At 39.8% G+C, this 22,080-nt stretch overlaps 1 protein-coding gene across 2 annotated transcripts in view; it reads left to right on the top strand.

Moving 5' to 3' along the window:
- Positions 1-22,080, top strand: part of WDFY4 (WDFY family member 4) — a 138,380-nt gene that overhangs the window by 114,599 nt on the left and 1,701 nt on the right. Inside the window, exons 52-60 of one of the 2 annotated variants that reach the window (XM_065843261.2) lie at positions 488-641; positions 2,269-2,360; positions 8,543-8,755; positions 9,266-9,413; positions 10,264-10,421; positions 12,044-12,202; positions 16,232-16,411; positions 19,222-19,404; positions 19,987-20,074. In XM_065843261.2, the coding sequence (XP_065699333.1) occupies positions 488-641; positions 2,269-2,360; positions 8,543-8,755; positions 9,266-9,413; positions 10,264-10,421; positions 12,044-12,202; positions 16,232-16,411; positions 19,222-19,404; positions 19,987-20,074 (1,375 nt within the window). Of the gene's footprint in view, positions 1-487; positions 642-2,268; positions 2,361-3,259; positions 3,424-8,542; positions 8,756-9,265; positions 9,414-10,263; positions 10,422-12,043; positions 12,203-16,231; positions 16,412-19,221; positions 19,405-19,986; positions 20,075-22,080 lie in introns of those variants that run through there. The other variant, XM_071811951.1, reaches the window with a different exon arrangement.

The following is a 22,080-nucleotide window of genomic DNA, read 5'->3' as shown; positions in this document are numbered from 1 at the left end:
TTCAGCTTGGGACCCAGACATTCTTCCTTTATTCCCCTCTTTCCTCCTTATACTCTTTATTCTCAGCAGAGTTGTACATAAAAATGTTCAGAACTATATGAGTCACAACTGAAATTGAAACACTGAAGTCGTGTCCACTGCTTGCAAATCACTTCGGGATAAAAGGAATGAATTGCCTTCAGAAATAGGAATAATGGGTATGCTGATGTTCTCAGGCTGCCCATGATCATTTCTGCTTGCCCCTGTGTTACTGCAAGCTATGCTAAGACTCCAAGCCTTATGGTATTCTCAATCTACATATCTACAAATCGAAACTCAGCCCTTATTATTAGATCATGGTAAGCAGAGCTGGAACAGATCTTGCAATATCACCTAATCAAACATGCGATAAGATGATTACTGAAGAACTGGTTAAAATATTCTGCATCTGCTTTTTATTTGACAGAATACTCACACTGCATTCTTTGTGTCTGTCTCCATTTCACAGGGTGGGAGCTTTGATGTTGCAGACAGAATGTTTCACAGCGTCAGGAGCACATGGGAATCGGCCTCAAGGGACAACATGAGTGATGTCAGGGAACTCATACCTGAATTCTTCTACTTGCCAGAGTTCCTAACCAATGCAAATCACTTTGAACTTGGTAAGTTCTAGAAGCAACTTCAGTGCTCCCCTTCCACTGCCCAACATCCTACCGAGGCAAAAGATCCAAATCACATGTTGAGAATTGTTCCCTCGACTGTGCAGACTAATGAGGCTCTCTAGCAAAGAGAGATAATTTTTTATTTAATAAGACTACAAGAATACAAGTTTCTAATATCTGAATGATATCAGAACCACCAAGTTTCCAGCTCCGAAGGGGTTGAAGTTCTTATTAGTTGCTGTGCAAAGCAATTGCACATTTTGTCAGACAAAGGCAAATTTTGATATCGGCAATCTAGTTGGCTGCTTTTGAAAATTCAGTCTGTATTATCACATCTATGTGGCTATGAACAATATATTAATTTGACTTTTTGGAGACAGATCAATTGTTAAGTGGTGTTGGTGAAATCCGGATTTTTTAAATTTCATGTCTCTGGTGACTGAAGTTGCTAAGTGTCTCATCACTATCATTTTGAAAGGTCCTGCACAAGACATGAACATGATACATCATCCCTGGCCTCAAGCAACATCACAATCTCTTCTGAATGTACACTGTCTCTAGCCCTTCCTGCATCAGTGATGGAGGGTCAGAGAGAATCCAGAAAAAATAGTATTCAGACATAAGTATGGAAGCCCCTATTAATTTCACTTTACAGGAAATTAACATATTTTGCAATGAAAAGCTGCTTTTTGTAGTGGTGTGTTTTGTTTTGTTTTGTTTTGTTTTAAAACAATTAAAGCAGAGGAGAAATACCTTAAGAATCATCCTAAATTGGTGATGGCAAACACAACTTAAAGCAAGTTGTTATGGTCTAGCTATAACTGTATCATATTTAAGATCTCAGTGAATTGAGACATGCTAAGGAAATAGCAGAATGGGAAAAAGATGTGAGAAGATTGTTAAAAGATAAGAAAAAATTGGAGTGGTTTCATCCTGAGAGGAGGCCAAAAAAAAGAGCCTGGCTGAAATCAAGTTTAAGAGACTGACCTGAGTGGAATCAAGTGGAATAACCTAAAAAAGACACCAGAACCTTGCCAATAGAGAGTAAATATACAGGAAAACAAAAGAGGCAAAGCCAAGAACCTGAATCTGTTCACTGCTACACTGTAAGGAAACCTGCAGTCCCAGACCTGAGCCTCAACTTAGATTTGAATTCATCCAGTTCCACAACACTGTGCTCTGATTTAAGAACATACGGTCACCTTCTGAAAGGAATCAGATTGCAAAGGACTTGAGAACGAAATACCTCTCAATGGCTGCTGTAGTAGCAACACCTGGCAGTTAGGCCCACAGGATAAAACTTTATAAAAATAAAGTTGTGCCAACAGGTTTGTCTTGTCTGAGTTTGCAGTCTGTGTTAAAATGGTTTGTGCTGAGGTCATGCCCATTTTTTACTGTATTAGTGATAGTTACACTAGAACATCTTCTTAGTGCTTTAATACTGGATCAGAAATCACAGGAGAAATTGGTTCTGCAGTGCTCTATGGCACTATATTAGATGTACAACCTGAAAATGAACATGTGAAAACCACCTCAATTTCCTTTGTCTTCAGCATTTTAGAAAAGCTGTTCCTATTTGCAGTGTGCATGATTCGTGTTTTTAATTCTCCCTTTGCAATTCCTGTAGGCTGCATGCAGGATGGAACGGTTCTGGGAGATGTGCAGCTTCCTCCCTGGGCAGATGGGGATCCTCATAAATTTATTCTCCTACACAGACAGGTCAGTAAAATCAAGATATGTGAGAAAATGCTGAACTGGATCCCACTGCAAATGAAAAGTGATGGCATTCACAGAGTTTGTGTGGGCTCTGAACCTTGCATGTCTACTTGTCTGCCTCATGATTCACCCTGAATCAAGGCCAACTTTCCAGACCAGGTGAGGTTTGTATTGAGGTCTGTGGTATGGAACTATTTCAGCCCACAAGTGTATAGGGACATAACATACTGCATATGCATGACATTTATATACATACAGTTCCATGTTGTTGCTGACCAACTGTGTGTTTATTTAAATTATCTATCTCTATCTCTGAGTCATGCCAGGACTACAAGGGTTCTTGGGTTTTTTTTGAGAGGGAAAACCTAATGTGATTTCTTGCTTTTAATGGAGTCAGCCTTGACAATCTGAAAGCAAACAGCTTTAAAGTCCTGAGACTTACTGCAATTAGTGCTATCTATTAATAGTTAGAAAGTCTTATTTCTGTATGATGTCAGCTGCTGTGTAGTAGTGAGTGCAAAGGCAATTCTATATGAAGGTTGTTAGACTGAATGCAGACTTTACAGCAGAGTATCTTGGTGCAGGTCTCTCTCTTAGAGCTAAAAAGGGAATGGGCTGTACTGTTGTGCCCCTGCATTATCTCATCAGATTTCCTCTGGCAAAAGGAGGCAGTCTGTATTTGTGTGTGTGCAGGTAGTTGCTGTGTATGAGAAGTGTGATGATAGTATGTGTTAGCATTGGTGGGACTAAACAAATAGCCCGTGCTTTTCAAGACATTGTGTCATCCTGCTTTGTCATGTGCACCTTCAGTCTCTGCTTCAGTGGGTTCTTCTCACCTCTCCTATGCTATGCAGGTCCTGTCCTTAGTGGTTCAACTTTCACTCTTTATAATCTCTTTGTAGGTGATTGCATCCAAACCTGTGGCTACAACCATATTTTCTGTTTTGCTATCTCCAAATAAACCTTTCCACAGTTGACGTCTCTAAATGCTGGTTCCTAAATCTGATCTCTGACCTCTTTACTGACTGCCTTAACTTTTTGCTCCGGTTTTGAACAAAACCAGCATCATATTCTTGTCTTGTAAGTATTCTTTTCTTCAGTGTTCACTTAACCATTGACAGTAACCACAATGCTCCAATTTATTTACCATTACTTTCATGTCCCTTGCCTTGCACTTCTGTGATGCATTCAGAGTCCTTGTGTTTTGAGATTGTCCATACTGCTAAATCATTTCCATGCTTTTCTTGGGTATTCTCTTGAATCCTTATCTCATTCTTTCTGACATCCCAATACCTTGTTTCAAGTCAATACAGAGACAACTGGAAGGGGACCATCTTAATTGTCTTGCATTGCATACAAATCCCCATCCCTATAGCCTTATATTTTGAATTTCTGTATGGTTCCACTCCTCATATCTAAAGTGGGTGTCCTTTCCCTGTTGACACCCTACACATCTGTTTGATTTATTTGTTCTGACTTTTTCTTGTATCTCCTTCGCCCTGCAGCCACCTGGGTACTGTCAGTAATCTCACCTTAGTCCCATGCATGGCAATGCCATTTTTATCCATGTTTAAAAATAAATTCCTTTATCAGCTGGTCCATGGGCTGTGACTCCATCGTGAAGACAATTTTCTTCTATTAACCAATTTCAAGAGAACATGCTCCTAGTAGTGTGAATCATCTGCATTTCTTGGGAAGAATTAATTATTGTTAAAACACTATGTTCCAAAGATAAGTCAGTGCTTTATAGCACCTGCATCCCATGCTGTCTCTATAGGTTCCTGATCCTGGAAACACTTTGGCTTGTGAATAACTCTGAGAGTGAGCCTGTTCAACCCTGGATTCATTCACATGTGCTCAGATTACTCCTGGGAGTGAACATCAATATGATCTGAGCCTGTGCTTGTGTAGTTTTTTTTGCCGTAGTCTTGCCTTTGTTTCTTTTTTTAGGACTGTTGAGCATATAGTGAGATATTTCATTTGTGGGTTTAATTGATTAAGATACTTCCTTTAGTCTCCGTGAATTCATGACCTCAACACTTCACTTTAAATCAGCGCCATGACAATAATGCTAAAAAGATATTTAAAATAAGTTAAATTTCTATCTTGCTATTTTACGTATTTTGAATTTGATAACTTTTGTATACACTTACTAAAATTGTTGTTTTCAATCATTTTGAAAATGTAGTTGAAAGTAATAATCTACCACTTTTTGCCCCAGAATCATGACTCAGTACATAAAATCTTATGAATTATTGATATTCCAAGTTATGTGTTGGGAGAATAGCTGCTTACTGTTATTAGTAGGTCTCAAGCATCAGCATGCCTAGTACCTTGACTCAGTGGTGTGCTGCCACAAAGTTTAGTAACTAAGCTAGTACATTGAATTTACAGCACATTCAGTAACTAATCAGTCCTTTTACAGAAGGTACATCAATCTTCTTGTTCTTTGCTACCGAAGCACAAGGTAAAACAGTTACATGTGTAACTTAGATCACAGCCCAGTATTACTGGGCTGACAAGCACATAGTGAGTAGGCCTGTGTGGGAAAAAAAAATGGATGAAAGAGGTTTTCACCAGAAAACTAGTCAGGTTAAAACAGGAGTGTGACAGTAGTAACAAGAAAATACCTCAACGAAACATTTCAGCTTTCTGTCTTTCTTACCAAAACATCTCAAAATTATCTTTTTGTTGCAAATACATATTAAATTACAAGCTGAACTGAAAATATTTGATGATGTAGTTGTTATAACTGATATTGTATGGTATAGCTTTGCTACTAGTAAAATAAAAGGTTGTAATTTTTTTCAAATTTGAAATTGGGCAGGAATAATTGTAATAGATGAAAAATTTTGAGTGTTGGGCTTTTTGTTCTGATTTGGAAACAAAACACTATTTGGTGTCTGAATTTCCCCTGGAATCCGACCTCCATTTTTGAATCAGACTCTGTACCATGCCTGTTTGCAACCTATTGGCTGGAGAGGATAAGGAGAGAATGTTTTTGCCAAACAACTGAGATGCAGAGAGATTAAGAGCCATGTTCAGGCTACTGAAGTTCCTGTACATACACAATAACTGGCATTACTGAGTCAGACATTTCTGCAAGTACCTAAAGAGTGATTAGAGGCTCAGAGGTCTAGTCACACTGAAAGGTAGTGGAAGGGAAGAGAGATCTGAGTATTATGTCAGTATTTGTAGCCACATGATGATACATCTACTATAAGAAAGGAGATCCTTGTGTAAGTGTTGTGTGCACTACAGGCTTGCTGTTCGAAATACAGTCCTTGCTAAAATGAAGATGTGAGCTCAGTCCCTTAACTTGCAGGCAAGCAACTCAGTAGGTTTTGACTACTGAACTCAAACATGCAGTAGTTCTCTGGTGTTCCCCAGTGACTCCAGTGAAGACATACAGGTTTTCTGATGCTCTCACTCCTTTCACTGCTGTGTCTTGTGCTATCACTGTGACCTTCCAAGGTGCTTAGTCTCTGCTCTCTAGTTTCCCAAACATGGGAAAGACAACACTCTCCTTCCCTGACAGAAGTGCTGCAGACAGAAATCCATGGATGCCTGAAAGCTGCTGCAATTTTACACTGATGTCTTTTAAAGACAAATAGAGGCAGAAATGCTGTCTCTTATATTGTGGCTTGTCCAAAGTACTGAGCTGTGCTCCTTACTGCTTGTGTAGTGCTGGGCACTCTGAAGGCACTTAGGTACAATGGGGAACATCTGCTTTTGCCTTGTACTTATGAGTAAGGGTGAGGTTTGGAAATGAATCTGTCAATCACCCCTGCATAGCATGATTTTGCTCTCATTGTAGAACTATCTCAGTTTGTGTGAACTGGATTTGTTTTGGATGAAACAAAACCAAAAGCTGCATGCCAGTTGTGCACTCCAGATGCTTGGTGGCATTCAGCCTGTGGGAGCAGGCTAGATCTAGTTTGAAGTAAAGTCCCCACAGTGCACGTAATGTGGATACTGGGCCCTCTCTACCATCTGCTCTGTTCTACAGATCTGCTTCCACAGAGTTGCACTATTAGATAACATTGGCACAGCTGATAAAGTCACAAAACTTTAACACATTAATTCAAATCTCAAATAGGAGTGGTTTAACAAATGAGAGATCATGTTTATAAATTTGTGTCCCTAATGATTTGCCAGACCTGATCAGACCTCATGTGCAGTCAGCCTGATATTTGCCCTCCACCGTAGCTAGTAATAGATGTTACACAGGAGAGTGCAAGAAATCTTGCTGTGGAAGGAAAGTTGATTAGCCTGCCTAGGAAAGTTCATCTAATCCTGAAGTGAAGAGTTATTGATCTTGAATTCTGAAACATCAGGGTTTCTGTCTGCTCTGAATTCATCCGTAAGACTGGATGTACTTGTTATTGGTATCATGGTCATTTTTAGGAGGCATCACAGTGAGTTTTGTGCATTAAACAGATCCAGTCAACACTGTTTGAGGTTGGGCTATTGCTTTAAAGAATGTAAGAGCAAAGAATTGTTCTTTAGTTAAAGCTGTGAGTATTTAATAAGTTAGGAAACTAGTCTACTAAAGAAATTTATTTACTTCCTCCTTAGACCACAAGTTTTTCTTCCCTGGCTGAGCTTGCCATAGCGCTTAGTGAAATACTGAGAGCAGTTGCAGCTCTGTTGGTTGCTTTGTTTTGCTCTGGCAATGATGCCAGGCAAAATTTACAGTTTGTAATTCATGGACTAACTGCTTTTATTAATGAGCATGAGTTCTGAGTCTTTTTGTAAGTGTCTTCCTGTTGTTTGCAGGGGACAGATTGTCTGCCGTGCTTGTTCTCTGTGATTGTTACAGCTGTGGGCAGGGTCATTTAAACCAGCTGCACTGGGCTGACTGTCTGCTCTGTGAAATGAGCCATTGTTCTGGATCCCATTAGCTTGTTTGTTTCTGCTGTGCTTTGAGCAGGATGGTCTGCTTGGGAGACCTTTAACTGAGCATCAGGGAGTATTGCACAGTCAAATGATTCGGAGATAGGAAAGTATTTTTAATAATGCTTCTTGAATCATTGGGAAAGGCCTTTTGGGAATGTACAAAAATTTGGTGAGGCAGGTGATGACAGGGACAGTAGCATTTAGTGAAGCTGCATGGGTGAGGCTGGATAACTTGGAGGTGGGCACAGGTTCAACTCACACTTGTGTTCACTGCTTATGAACTTGCTGTCTGAATTTTCCAAGCACAAGTTTCCGCTATGATTACATTGAGCTTTCTAGGGAGCCCATGTTGCCATGGATGTACTGCCTTGTAGCATCAATCCCAGTCTTTTCAAGTAGTGACTGTTTCTTCTGTTTCCATTACTCCACACACCTGTCACTATGGGTGGCAAATTTAATCAAAGTTAATCATTTCTTATTTTGGGGAAAAAATTTCAGACCCTGAGTTTTTCCCGGGTAAGGAAATCCAGTGCTGCAACTCTGCTTAAGCCCTGAGAGGGTAGCAAAATGTATTTTGAACAAACCCAAGCAGTCTTGAAGCTTCTATCATACAGGTGCCCTGCTGCACCCCAACTCTGGTATTGCAAAACCTCTTCCCATTTCAGTACAACCTCTGCATTATCTTTGCTGGTTCATGGCATGCAACTTCTCCTGCTGCGTCCCTCAGAACCTCTGCTAGTCATATCCTTTTCCAATCTGTTTATATGTATCTCCTCAAATAAAGTCTCTGCTACTCAGTGTGATTCATAACTAAGGCATATTTCTGCAAATGGACTGTACCTTAATTCACCTGTGGTTTACGAAGTGGTAGTACCAAATGCTAACAAATGTTTTGCTCATTTAACCCATCTTGTGCCAGTAACAGTATTGATGCAGACATGATAGCACAGGCTTTAGTGTGTGGTGGAAGCTGAAGGATGTGCTGAGATTTGTGGAGTTCCTGTACTTTGCTTAGTGGAACCTGCCTGTGTTGTCTCTGAGGATATTGCTCTTATTGTCTGCTAAATCAAGCATGCTGCACTGTGTCCTTCCTTTTCTGTGCATATCCACCCTTTATCTCTTCAGTCACATTTTGTGAGGATGTGCTGAGAATGATCATACTGGAGGAACTGAAAGTGTGAAAATTCACTTGCAGAGAATTTAAGTCTCCAGCAGGGATTAGAAAGTAGTAATGTATTTCTAACGAATGCACTCTACTGAATTAAATAATTTTCTTTTGGTTTTAGGCATTGGAAAGTGACTATGTCAGTGCACACCTCCATTGCTGGATAGATCTGATTTTTGGCCACAAACAACATGGCTCAGCTGCTGTGGAGGCAGTTAACACCTATCACCCATACTTCTATGGAGACAAGATGGACCTCAACAAAATTAAAGATCCTCTGATCAAGAGCACCATCCTGGGTTTTATCAGCAACTTCGGACAGATACCGAAGCAGGTACCACCTTATTATGAGAGTAGAGAGCATCATTTATTTTCATAATCTAGTATTTCAACTGGAAAGCAAGAATAGAAGCTTAAATCAGAGACATTTTCTGATTTAAATTTTCTGAAAGATGGGCATTAGACTTTTCTATATTGTGTACTACATCTGCATGCACCCGCATACAGATATGTGATTCCACTTTCTAATCATGCTGTTCCTGTTGTATTCCATACAGCTGTGGCATCAAATCTCAGTTTAGTCACAGGAGTAACCACTAGTCTGGGAATGGGTATAGTCAAATAAAAATAGCTCAAAGTCTGCCCTATACTTTTCTCTCTTCTCCTGAATTGCTGGGATTAGCTTCCTATCTCTGTGATGTAATGTAATAAGAGTAAGATTTTATTTCAGTTAAGAGGTTAATGTATGACTGTCCTGGAGTCTATGATTAAGGTTTTAAACAGACATCTCTACTCCATGATATAGAAAATAGATTAATTTTTCAGTGATTTTCATTTGTTCTAGCTCTTCACTAAACCACATCCATCCAGGAATGCCCAAGGAAAAAGTTCATCAGGAAGAGAGACTGTGCTGTCCCTTCACTCAAGTGGAATTCTTCCTCCTTTTGTGAGCAGCCTGCAAAATCTGAAGCTCTCACCAGTTACAGTAAAAGGTGCTGCAGGGGCTGTGCTTCATTTTCTGAGCTAATAAGTGCAGAATTATTGGATGGTGTGAATCTGGGTTTTCAAGAGCCCCAAAATAGTTACACAGCTTTGTATGAGTTGGTACAATCAAGATCTCGTCTGCCATTTTTTGTGTACGTGTGTATTGTGAGTGGTCATTGAAAACAAATATTCAGAAGAAATCTTGAAACTTCTGTTGTAGAGTTCAGAATATTTTTTTTTCTATAAGACACATAAATCTTTTCTCTCCTCTACATTCTGAATGTTGAAACATAAAGCTTACTGTTTTCCATTCTCATTCTCTCTTTTAATATTCAACAGCAATGTAAATACTGTATGTCTTTCTCCATTTCTTGACCTTCAAATATTTTCTTTTTCTTAGTCTGTTCCTTTTCTTACCATGAAGAAGCCTGGAAAAAACTTCAGTTTGTCTACTTTTTCATCCTACAGCAGTGTTCTTTACAACACACGTCTTTGTGGGGACAGTGGGCTCCCATAGCTGTATTACAGAGGCTGTTGGTGACATAACTGGCATCCTCTGTAGTGCATGGCATAGGGCAGTCTGCCCATGAAAAGGAGCTCAATGACACTGCTGTTAAACCCCCTCTTTTGGAGCATGTCTCTCCCTCTGCATGGATATTTTTGGTCCGTTGCAGAGGAGTGTTTCCACTATTCCATCTGGAATCGCAGTTGTAGCGTGTATTTCTGTCTGTGGGCCTGGCCACAGCACTGAGTCCAGCTGTGGGACTTGCCAGCCTCACCACACAAGCTGTACAAGGAGGAAAATTAACATAAGTGCTCTGAAAACAACAGAATTAAATATGTTCTTTGTCTTGCCAGACAATCCCAAGGGAGCTATTGGGCACATTGTTTATACTGAGAAAGGTATCCTGGCTGTCGAAAAAAATAAAGTTTTGATTCCTCCTCTTTGGAGCAAAACATTCTGCTGGGGATTTGAGGACCTCACCTGCTGCTTTCGCAACTATGGGTCTGAGAAGGTAAATAAGAAAAAGTCTAAGCATTCCAGAAATTAATTATATGTGTGTTGTTTGGCTGTACATAGCTTTCTTACAGTCAAGCTTCTTGAGGAATCTCAAGTTGGATATCCCAACAGAGTACAAAGTCACTCTATCCTGTTGAAAAATGTGGCATTTCCCCTGTAAATTATCTCAGGTTTTCCTTCCAGTGACTGGGTTGTCTGTCAAAATGAAGGAGAAACCCCATTTCATAGGATATAAGGACAATACAAGGTCTCCTGGACACTAATTAGAAATTTCATTGTGCAGAACTTTCTGCTGGAATTAAGATAAGACCATCTGTCAATTCCCCTCTGGCTCCCAAGCTTAGCCCACTGCACTCATTCAAAATAATAATGTCTTCTATTCTAGAAAGTTAGTATTCTTACTTCTTTACTGTTAAAAATCAATGGTCTATGTCATCACATTGCTTGTTAGGGCTTGTTTCTTCCTCTACTACGACCACACTGATTTTTGGATGTGTTTGGGACAATTTCATGACATGAAAAGTCATCTGATTTAGCTTGGGTATCAGAATAGCAGAATATGTAATTCAGCAAGATACTGACTTGAGTATTTGTGCAAGACACATCACTATGTTTTTATAGACATAACCACAGTCAATGGAAGTGAAAAAGCCATGAGATGTGGTTTAGTGTTTTACTTTTTGTTCCCTGCATGAAATTTTTGGGAGTTTTCTCCATTAACTTCAATTAAAAACAGTGCCTAGCAGTTCATAGTGTTGCTGTAGGTAAAAAAATAATTTTTGTCTCTTCAAAAGCCAGGGTGTCACTGAGCCTAGTGACACTGAGTACAGTGAGCATGATTACACAGTCACTATTAGAAGTAGTTGGGAGTCCAGCTTGAGTTCTCTCTGGGTCAACAGAGGACTTGAGCTTAAAAGAAATTTTTGTCCTCATTATAAGAAGGTAAAGGTTTGTTCTGTCTGTGGTATGGTTTTTGCAGCTGTGCTATCCAGCTCCACCAGAATCATTAGCACTATAGCATTGTCCACGTTGTGTGGAAGAGAGCTAATGCAGAATATGAGCAGAAGGATGTTTGTGCTGTGAGTGTAGCAATGTGCAATTGACCTGACCTTGATTTAGTCTGATCTGGCTACTGCTAAAAGAGCTGTTGGCACAGAATGGAATTTAGTGCTGTGGCTTTTGGCTTTTCAGTCCAGGTAGGAGGAGGATTGCCAAATCTGGCACTAAATCTGTTAGCAGGGACCATCACAGCCTGAGCTTTCTTTTTAATCTGTATTGAATGTTAGCATTCTGTCACTATATGGTGGCAGAATGAGCTTGCCTGAAGTTATGTGGAAGTCTGTGGCAGAAGAGAGATTGGGAGTCAGCTCTCCTAAGACATAAGACACTGACCTTCATCCAGCTTTCCTGTTTGGCCCCTAGAGGATGGCACAGCTGCATCCAGCCACAGGCTGTGAGTGTACAGCAGCTGTGCTGTAAGCATAGACTGCTTGAGATGAGTTTTTCTTTCCTGAATTTGTAGAAATGGAACTCTGAAAATTGAATCTGCCATTTGGTATTAAGAAATGCATGGAATCACCAGATGAGCATTTGACTCAAAGCTGCTTTCTTGTACAGAACGTGACTACATTTGAGTGTATGGCAGACTGGGGAAAGTGCCTCTGCGCTGTGTGTCCTTCAGCAACTACCATAATCACATCTGGAACAAGCTCGGTTGTGTGTGTCTGGGAAATTTCCTTGGTCAAGGACAAAGTGAAACATCTAAACTTGAGGCAGGTCAGTACTGTGGCTCTTTTGCTATAGTAACTTGATGAAAACCAAAAGACTAGTTTCTTTCTCTCATATGAGTGGCAGAGGAAACACCCTTGGTTGAATTAAGAAAGAAGAAAAACAAAACAAAGCAATAATCAGCAGTATCATGTTATCATGTGACAGCCTGTTACCAGGTCTGGAGCTGATAATATGCCTTCTACCCACAGCTTCCAGTTATGAACTCTGCTTGGCTGTGGTGTGTGGTGATTGTTTTTCTTTTTGGATTTGGTTTTGGTTTGTGTGTGTGTGTGCGTGGTTTTTTTCCCCCATTTTGTTAGTATTTCCAAAGTTTATCATGATCAAAGAAACCATGAAGGTAAGGCATCTGTTTTCCTCACTTGAAGTGCAGCCAGCCCTTGGATTATTTTTTAAAACCAGTATCACATGGGAATGCCGATAGTTCTTTTGGGGCTCCTACAGTGATGGACAGGCTCTTCGAAACACTTGGCAAACTTAGCAGATGGAGTTGAAGGCTCAGCTAGGCAAAGTTCTTGATTATTTTCTCTCAAACTGAATTCAGAATATGAAAGGTTTATCTGTTATTCCATGAGATAGGGATGCATCCAATAAGAATGATATTGTTTGTATCCTCATTGTCCAAAGTCCTTTAGTGGCTGTTGATTTGAAGCTCATCTATAGTCACCAAATAGCTGTATTAATGCTATGTCATTTACAAAAGTGAATTCTCATGCAAGATTTGTGCAGTTCAGCTATGGTGAGTTCTCAGCTTTACAAGTAAAGCTAGAGTACACCTCTATCATGTCTGAAAGACAGCATAGGACCCTTTTTCCCTGAGGAATCTAGAAACAGAAAAAGCTCTACTACTTTTAGGTGAGCTACTAAAGGGTTCACTGGTCCGCAAGGTCTCCAAGTGTTAGAAGTTTCTTTTATTCATTTGCTCTGGAGGGATATTCAAACAATATTTCAGTGTTTTCCATACCCTGAACCAAAACATGTTTTATTTGTCCTTAAATGATGTGAAAACTTCCATGTCTGTTGGGGTGCCAGAGAAGTATTTAGATCTTAATTTATCTGAATTTCTTGTGTGTTGAAATTGGGGGGGAACTGTGTATAGAACAATCTCTTTTCAGAGGTTTATGATGTTTTCTGCTTGAGAAGAAGCCAGAAATATGAGACAAGATCTTCAGTGATGACCTTTTAATACAGCTGGTTATTTTTCCAAGCCAGGACATGGACATAGAAATGGAAGAAATAGCAGTAGAGAAAAGCATAAGCAGTAATCTTCATTGACATCAAAATGATACCAGTCAGGCGGTCTGTTTGAGTTTCAGGCAACCAAAGAGGATGTCTTTTATCTCCAATATAATGCCTTTCTCTTTAACAATCTAAAATCAGCTTTGCTGATGTGTTCTACTATGATTAATCTGGTATTATACAAAGTCCACAAAGTGGCATGAGATCATGCAATGACAAATTCTGTATTTTTTTCTTCTTCTTTGCTAGCAGAGGCTTTTTTTTTTCTTTTTTTTTTCTTTTTTTTTTAATGACTGTCTGGCATAGATGTAAATTTGAACTATGGTTCTAAATGTCTTCCTGTGAATTACTTGCTGCTTTCATGTAATTCAATGTTCCATGGTAGTTTCTTTTTCTGCTGAACAAAAATAGTATCATCTTTCCTGAGAGAGTGAGCTTTGCTTAAGTAAAGCTGATGTACTATAAAGTGGATGCTATTCACTTACCAGCTGTCTCATGGGACTGACACATTCTGGTTCGGAATGTAGTAAAGTACAGAAACTATATTTCAGCAGAAAAAGTCACTTTTCCCTCTCTAGCAGGGGCTACTTCCACAGTTATGTGGAACACTGAAGATTGAGCATAATAGCCTCAGTATTGATCTGTGCAATTTACCAGTTCCTTCAGTGTTCATGAGCAGAGTGATATGTGCAGTCCAGTCCTCAGAATTTCTGGGCCAAATGAAAGTCTAGACTGGAAGAAGCACCCAGGCAAGCTGTGCTGTCTGCCACACAGACCTCTCAGGGACGTGCTGAGCATAGCTGTGAAGTGTCGGTGTCCGTGTCAGCCAGTTAAGTTGGATGGTCAAACTTGGTTAAATTTCTCGTGGACTTAAGAATTCCTGCAATGAAGCTGGTCTTCTTTTTTTGTCTTTAGATATTTGTGAATTTACTGTGAAGACAGGTCTCACAGTTCATTTTGTAAATATGCCACAAGATATTTTCCATTAAGGAAAAGCTTGTCAGTCTTTGCAGAGCAATGGTAGAAGATGGTAGAGAGCTAAAAGCACGAGACGGTTTTTGCATTAATATGCATCGAGACACTGGTGGATTAAAGCTGAGATTATAACCAGGCTCAGGTCTAGCCTTCTTGTTGACATTCAGCTTATATTTGAAGCACTTCACTGCCAGGTAGGATCTTTCTGGGGTTTTAAAAAAAAAAAAAAAAAGTTTTATTAAAACTTGAGCAGGAGCTTAGCTTGGCTTGACTTGGCAGTTTGGATGCTGTCACAGTGGGTACTTTTTCTTTCATGCTTTAGAGCAAGAAGAGGAAATTTGGAGCACTTGAAACTGCCTTGTCCCAGCCCTTTTTGCAGAGGACTTTTGCAGTTCTCAAGCACAGGCACTGGGTTATGCCCAGTCCTTTGTAAAGAGACAGTTCTATAGCCAGTCCAAAGCTGACCTCTGAAAACCACTGTTGGAGACCTCATTTAATGCCAGTATTTTTAGTCAGCAGTTCTTGTGAATTGTATAAATCGCAAGCTGAAATTCATCCTTTGTGCAGTTGCAGGTCACTTCCAGCAGTACATAGCCTGCTGCAGCTCAGCTTCTTCACAAGTGGATTAATGTTTGAATACTCTTATCCTAGTAACCTTGGCAAGTGGCAGCACGTTAGCCAGCAAGAGTTCAGGCTCATGGTCACACATTGGAAAAGACTACGAGATGTGTTTGCAAAAATCATCTGGGACCTGTGGCTCTCCTGCTCCACGCTGAACTGAGACAGACCCTGATGATGTGCTAATTATGTCATGTAGAGAAAACCAGCAGGGAATACGCATTTACTGTTAAAGCCAACATTTAAACTGGTGGGTCTGATTTTTCACAGTAAGGCAGCTAAAAATGGAGCCCTGAAAGACCTTTTAGGAAAGCTGTGAAGGACTTTTTCTCTGCCCTACAGGCTTTGCTTTCATTTGTGATTACGCAACAGAAATGTATACTGCTGTCACACGAGAATGCTGCACTAAACAAATGTCATCAGTATACTTCTATCCACAATTTCTATCTGTGCTATTAAATTGCCTAAAGCATAATTTTTTTTTTTATTAAACTGTTTAAGGCTAAATTAAACTAGGCACTCCTTATGTCTCTAGAACCCATAAAACAAACAAAAAAAGGATGTTGGATAATGATGAAAGAGAAAGGAATTAATATGTAGCTTTAAAGTAAAACTTATCCCCAAATGCTGGTTTTCTTCTTAAGAAAAATTGAAAAAAATATTAGTATATGTTCAGAATTTAAAAAAAAAAAAAAAAAAAAAGACTGAGGAAGGTCATGAAATACAACCTGATAAGTTTTGTTTCATTTGTGTGGTTTCGGGATTTTGTGTGTGGGTGTGTTTGTTTTTGTTTTGGGGTTTTTTTATTATTATTATTATTGAGAAACAGTAACTTGCAAGCACAAATTTTACTTAAAACTGTATGAACTGAATTGAAAAATAATGCTTTGTTGTTGAGCACAAAGCACTGTCAGAGAGTCTGAAATGTGTGCCAAGGGCATACATGTTAGCATGCAGCTTGAAGAAAATCATTTAATGTCTTGGAGACTAAACTTTCCTCAACCACAATTTGAAAACAAGGATGTTTCTGTAAGACCCTTTGGGATTTCCCCCTCGTGCGTTTTTCAGTTGTGCAAGGGATTACTAGGTTGCTTGTTCTTACTAAGCAAATGACAGTAGGACTGTGGTTCCCTAGTAAATCAGCCACCCTCTGCTGTTGTTTATTGGCTGCTTTTTACCCGCCAGGCTTTGTATGGCCACACTCAGGCAGTGACCTGCCTTGCTGCATCTGTGACCTACAGCATCTTTGTGAGTGGATCCGATGACAGAACCTGCATCATTTGGGACCTGAACCGGCTGACGTATATAAACCAGCTTCCTGCCCATGGGGCAAGCCTCTGTTCTGTTGCCATCAACAATTCAACAGTAAGATCTTCATTTATCATTTTCCTTCTGATGTATCCATGAACATTTCATGATAATTTAATGGGTGCTCTTCCCAACATAAAAACATCCTGAGAGTCTGATACATTGATTTTTTTTTTTCTTTCTACAAAGATCGCTAATAGTGTTCTTAATGATGAGAGGAAAGCACTAAAAGCAACATCTTAGACTGAGTAGCTAAAGTAGAAGCATCTTTGGATGGGTAGATAGCAGGATTAAACAACTTTTAGTTCACAGAGCATGAAGTATTACCCTAGTAGGTCCTGGATTTGGCTCACCCATAACCTTACTGCCTCCATTATTTCATTAATTTCTCTTGACATTCACACAGCAGAACCATGTCAGCTGAGACGTGTTAGGTCTTGGTCTGCTACCTCAGCTGACAACTTCCTTACACCTTCACAGTACAGTGTTGGCTTTTTGCTTTCCCCTTTACTTTCAGGTGTGGGAGGGGCTCTTGATAACAGTGGGAATAAGTCTGTTGTGGTTTGTGCCTGGCCAGAATTGCATGCAGGTTGATAGGAAAATACTCTGGACTGGATTTTACTGTAAACACTCTGGATGAGGTTTTTTTCCAACTTCTGTCATCCAAAAAGGTTTTGTACATTTGTGTTTTCTGTCTCTGTTAACATATTTGAGTAGAAGTCCACTGCTCAGACAACTCAAGGTTGGATCCAGTACCAGAGCTTGTAACAAGAGAGGCAAAAATTAGTTCATAGCAGTAAGAAACCAAGCAGACTCTACTTAGTCTGTGCAAAATTAATAATTTTGTATTAGAGCTTTATTAACTAACCAGTGAGATGGTTAGTAATTGAGCATGGGAATTAAGCAATCCTGCCACAGTGGTCCTGGTTAGTATCAAATGACCAGTGGTTTCAGCAGGCCAGTAGTTCAGGATACCCTGGTGGTCCTGCACAAAGCCGGCTGAAGCAGTGCCCAGCATTCAGAAATGAGTGGGTGGCCTGGCATAGACCTGGGGATGCAGGCCCCAAGAGGATGGAGTCCTGTTCTTTTTAGGTAACAGCCCACCATTTACAGTAGCTTTTTGAGTTGGTAGCTCTTCTTCTGCGGGTGACCAATCACAAGATGGTCTATGCCAGGGTCTGGTGATTAATCCAAGACCAGTTCTCTAGCTTGTTGGAGTGCAATGGTTAAACTGATTGGACAATAGTCTGCAGAAACATTCCTTTAAAAGACCAACAACTTTAGGAAAGTGTGACTGAAACTTCAAGGCAAAAAATATGAAGGATTATAGATGTTGTGGATAAAAAATTATTCTTGACTTTAGCAGAATAGGCTGTTGAATTCTGAAACATATTTTTATTAAATTTTCTCTATATATTTATATATTATAACAGGAAGATAGAAACAAAATGTTTCCATTGTGCTAAAATAAATATTTTTATATTGACACAAAATTGCATGTTTGGTAACAAGGTTTTTTCCCAGAAAATTCAGAATATTTTGAAAGAAACAAATTTCTGAACCACATACTTTTCTGTGAAATAAGAACCCTATACAGCTCTTTGTTATGTGAATACTGTTTTTTGTATTTGCTTGAACATCTAGAAACTCCATTTGTAGATTCAGACCTCATGGTGTTCGTATCACACAGACACAAAATTAAAAGGCTGTCCCAAAAAGTTTATAAGCTAAGGAGGATTGTAAAAGCTTGCTGTAACTAATTCTTTCAGCTAGTTTTAAATCCCTGGCCTAGACCTGAAAAACTCTTTAGATCATTACCAAATGCCTGGACATTATGTACTCTCATGCAGATAAGGTAGTTGACATTTAATCTCTTTAATTATTGCCAACACTCTTGAATGTGCTATCCTTGTTTTATCTTCAATATTCTGCCCTGCCGTGTGAAGAGCTCTAGCCCCAAGTCAGGCATGGGTGAAGTATGGTGTTAGTTGATTTAAAACAGATGCATGCTGCTAATTTAAGGGCACACTGGCCTCTCACAGAATAGGATGACTTTGCTGATGGTGCTCCATTCAACTGGTTCTTAGCACGCATCAGGGGTGGAAAGGTTAGGTTGAATTTGAATTATTAACTTGCTCAAGATGTACTTTTGATAAGAAAATTTAAAATTGCAGCATTGGCTCTTGGTTCTGTGTGTTTCTTGACCCAAAGGGTTTATCTGTGTATTTGCTCCTTATATGCAGTCTGCGGTAAGATTGTGCACCTGAAGGGAAGGGAGGGCAGAGATTCAGCTGCAAAGGGTGTTTCCTGCATCAGAAGTGCAGCTCACTGAATGCTGAGCTGGTCATTGGTCAAATGCAAAACACAGTCTGAAAATGCGATGACATTAAGCTCCCTGTGAGGGGCAGAGGAGGATTGTGAAATCACCGAAGGCTTTGAAGCAAAGCAGGTGAACACCGTGTCTTTATTTAAGAGAATGCTTATTTGTAACACCTGAGTGCTAGTCCTGGCCCAGAACCTGTGCTAGGCATTGCCTGTGCACAGTCCCTGTCCCTGACAGTAGCTAGATCAGTCTGTCAATCTGCTTTTTTACTAAAAGCCTGTACTTTCTGGAAAATAGAAAAGGAACATTTTAAAAATGAAAAAAAAAAAAAATAAAAAAGCACCAAACACTTTGTTCCTGCATTATCTGGCTAAATCCAAGACAGTTGTTTTTGGATTCTACAGTGTAAAAATGTCATCAGCCTGGAAGCAAAACAAAGGTCAGAATTTAAGTCAGAGAAATTCTGTAATTTATAATCAGCACTTAGGAGTTGTGAGGAGGATGAGTGTAGGATTTTGAAACATTGCCTCTTGCTTTGTTACAGAGTGATATTATCTCTTGTGCTGGCTCTTACCTGTATCTGTGGACAGTTAATGGGCAGCTTCTTGCAAGTGTTAACACCTCCTGCAGCCCCGAAAGCTGTATTGTTTGCTGCTGCTTTGCTGAAGTGCTGGACTGGGACACACGCAGCATCATCATCACAGGAAGCACAGATGGAGTGGTGAGGGTAGGTGGATTTGGGAGAGGAGAGGGAATCTTCATTCATTGTAGACCAGAGGCAGAATTTGGCATCCTAAATTGATGGACAGAGCTACTAAAATCCCATGTCAGAAGCTGAAAATCAGAGTAAAATATCTGTTTCCTATCAACTTTTATCCTCCTGAATGGAAGAGTTTTTGCCATTCAGGTAGAGTTTTGAGAATGTGTGGTTTTGAAAGTAAAAATTGTACTGCCCATCAGAAATATGTCTTGGTCTGGTTTCTGTGAGTTGGTTCATAGCCATTTCTTAAGTAATAGTTTATCAGGAGCAGGAATTCACTGCTGGTTCCACCTCCAGTCTGGCAGCTTCCTGGGTTACTGGGACCCTTGTTAGTGTCTCAGCCCAGAAACCCCACCAGCTCCGTGTGTACGTTTCTTCAGTGTGATGCCCTGCAGCACAGTGGCAGAGGGAGAGAGGACACTGCAAACCCCTGCTCTGGTGATAGAAGTCCAGTTTCCACCCCTTCCTTGGAAGCAGATAGCCACATCTCTCTCTTGTTCCGTTGTTACAATCAATCCTTTTTCCATTTTTGCCTCCTTGCTGACACAGCTGTGGAAAACTGAATACACCAATATCCCAGACCAAGCTGCTGGACTGAGGCTGCAGAGAGGCATGATGGAAGAGCCAGGCAGCATGGGTATGGCCACAGGGTGGGCTGTAAACTGTGTTGTGACTGTGTGTTGCAGAGGTAGTTTGGTTGTGGGGCAGAAGATGGTGTGTGAGCACAGTGGCGTGCAGGTAACTGGTGCAGTGTTACTGTAACCAGCAGCAGAAGCAGTGGGTAGCCACCGCCCTGCCTTTGAGACAGAGAGCACCCGTGAGCCATCAGTCTCATGAGCACATCCTGCCTGGATAAAGCTGAAGTGTCTTCATAGGGTCTGTCATGGGTTCTGTCAAGCGTGATAAACCACCTTTCTGCATAAACATGTGAAACTAATGAACTATCATGGCTCCAGAAAGCCCATTCCCTTGGTACCTCTGCTCATGGCCTGTACTTAGTATCCCAGCTGAAGCTGACATTCTGGAGTTCTTGCAGAGCTGAGGTCAATAAGAGGATGGTGCTACAGTGCTGCCTGGTATTAAAACCAGCACAAGTTCACCTCTTTCTTCTGGAAAATATAGGAGCTGAAACTTGCCAGGGAGCTTTAAAGGCACATCCTAAATAATACAGCTTCTCTTTACAGCAGATTTTGTAAGAGAAAGGAATTGTGGTGTTAGTATGTATAGTTTACACCACTTATTTTCTGTGATCCCCATTACAGACATTCTCTATTACTTTAAATTTAGACATGCAATTTGCATAAATATAACACTATAGATGTAACATCTGCATAAAAAAAAAATATACAGTAACTTGACATTACCACTGAGATCCTCAGAAGTGCTGTTCATATAACTTAGTATCTACATTATTTAAATTGCAATGTGAAAATATTGATACATACAGAGGCATATTGGAGATGCCAAACAAACCAGATGCCCATCCTACCTTTTGTGATGTCTCAGAGTAGCTAGAGCCAGATGCATCTACAGAAGGTGCAAGAATACCAGTGATGCCAGATGTTAAATAGTCTGGCTGTGGTAGCTGCATATTTGGTTTCATTGTGGTGTCTAATCAGATTGCTGTAAATCAAAGCAAAAGATTAAACATTCCTTCCAAAATCCTTGTAGTATTATGTAGTCATTTTGCAGATTCTTTTTACATCTAAAAACATCCATTTTGTTTTAAGAATTTCCTGAGTTCCTGTCCATAACTTCCTGTGGCAGACATTTCCATGTCCTGTTTACTTGGGTGCAATTGCATACAATGTCTTAGAGCAAACTGAGATTTTTGATATTTTTAGAATTTATGTCTTCAACAGTTCTCCAAACTAGGACTTAAAAGCTGCCCACAGAAACACAGCAAAATACTCCTGTTTGTGTCCTCTTCAGAGAAGACCATAAAAGAAGACAAGTGTTTACCAGGCATCTTGTGATCTGTAGACACACGCACCTGTTCACACAGAAGCATAAGGACATGTTCTCAGATGCATACAGCAACACTGTTCTTTACTCAGGAGTTGAGAGGTGTAATCAAAGCAGTGACATGCTCCCTTAAACTATTCAGATGACTTCAGAATTATTTTAAATGGCCAAATATTCCCAGATCTCATTCTACACATTAAAGAAAGTAAAATTAATACAAAACACAGTCATTAGAAAGACCAAAGTAGCTATGATTGAGTTATTTTGTTAAGTGTGTGTGTGTGTATGTGAAATGTTCTCAGCATTTAATTATTGGTTCTACTATGAGCAGATTTAGGTAAGTTGATAATACCAGGACTTTATGTAATTTCTTTTTACTAGGCAATTATGGGCTGTATTATATCCTGGCAGCAAGGTATTGTGGGGCATCTTATTAAGCATAGAGCCAGTGAAAACTGATGAACAATTTTGCTGAACTAGGCTTGCAATTTAGAAAGCAATAATACACAAATCCAATTTAGCACACAATTGATACAGCCACACGTCAGCACATGTAACTATCATAGCCACAAATTAAATTGGGATGGGCCTATTTTGCAACAGCACAGGCTGAGATTAAATATATTTGTTCTCAACTTAACAACTTGCTGACCATAAATAATAACAATCCCATCCATG

The sequence above is a fragment of the Patagioenas fasciata genome, chromosome 8, assembly GCF_037038585.1.
Source record: "Patagioenas fasciata isolate bPatFas1 chromosome 8, bPatFas1.hap1, whole genome shotgun sequence".
Classification (NCBI taxonomy): Eukaryota; Metazoa; Chordata; class Aves; order Columbiformes; family Columbidae; genus Patagioenas; species Patagioenas fasciata.
This window is presented reverse-complemented; position numbering and strand designations above follow the sequence as displayed.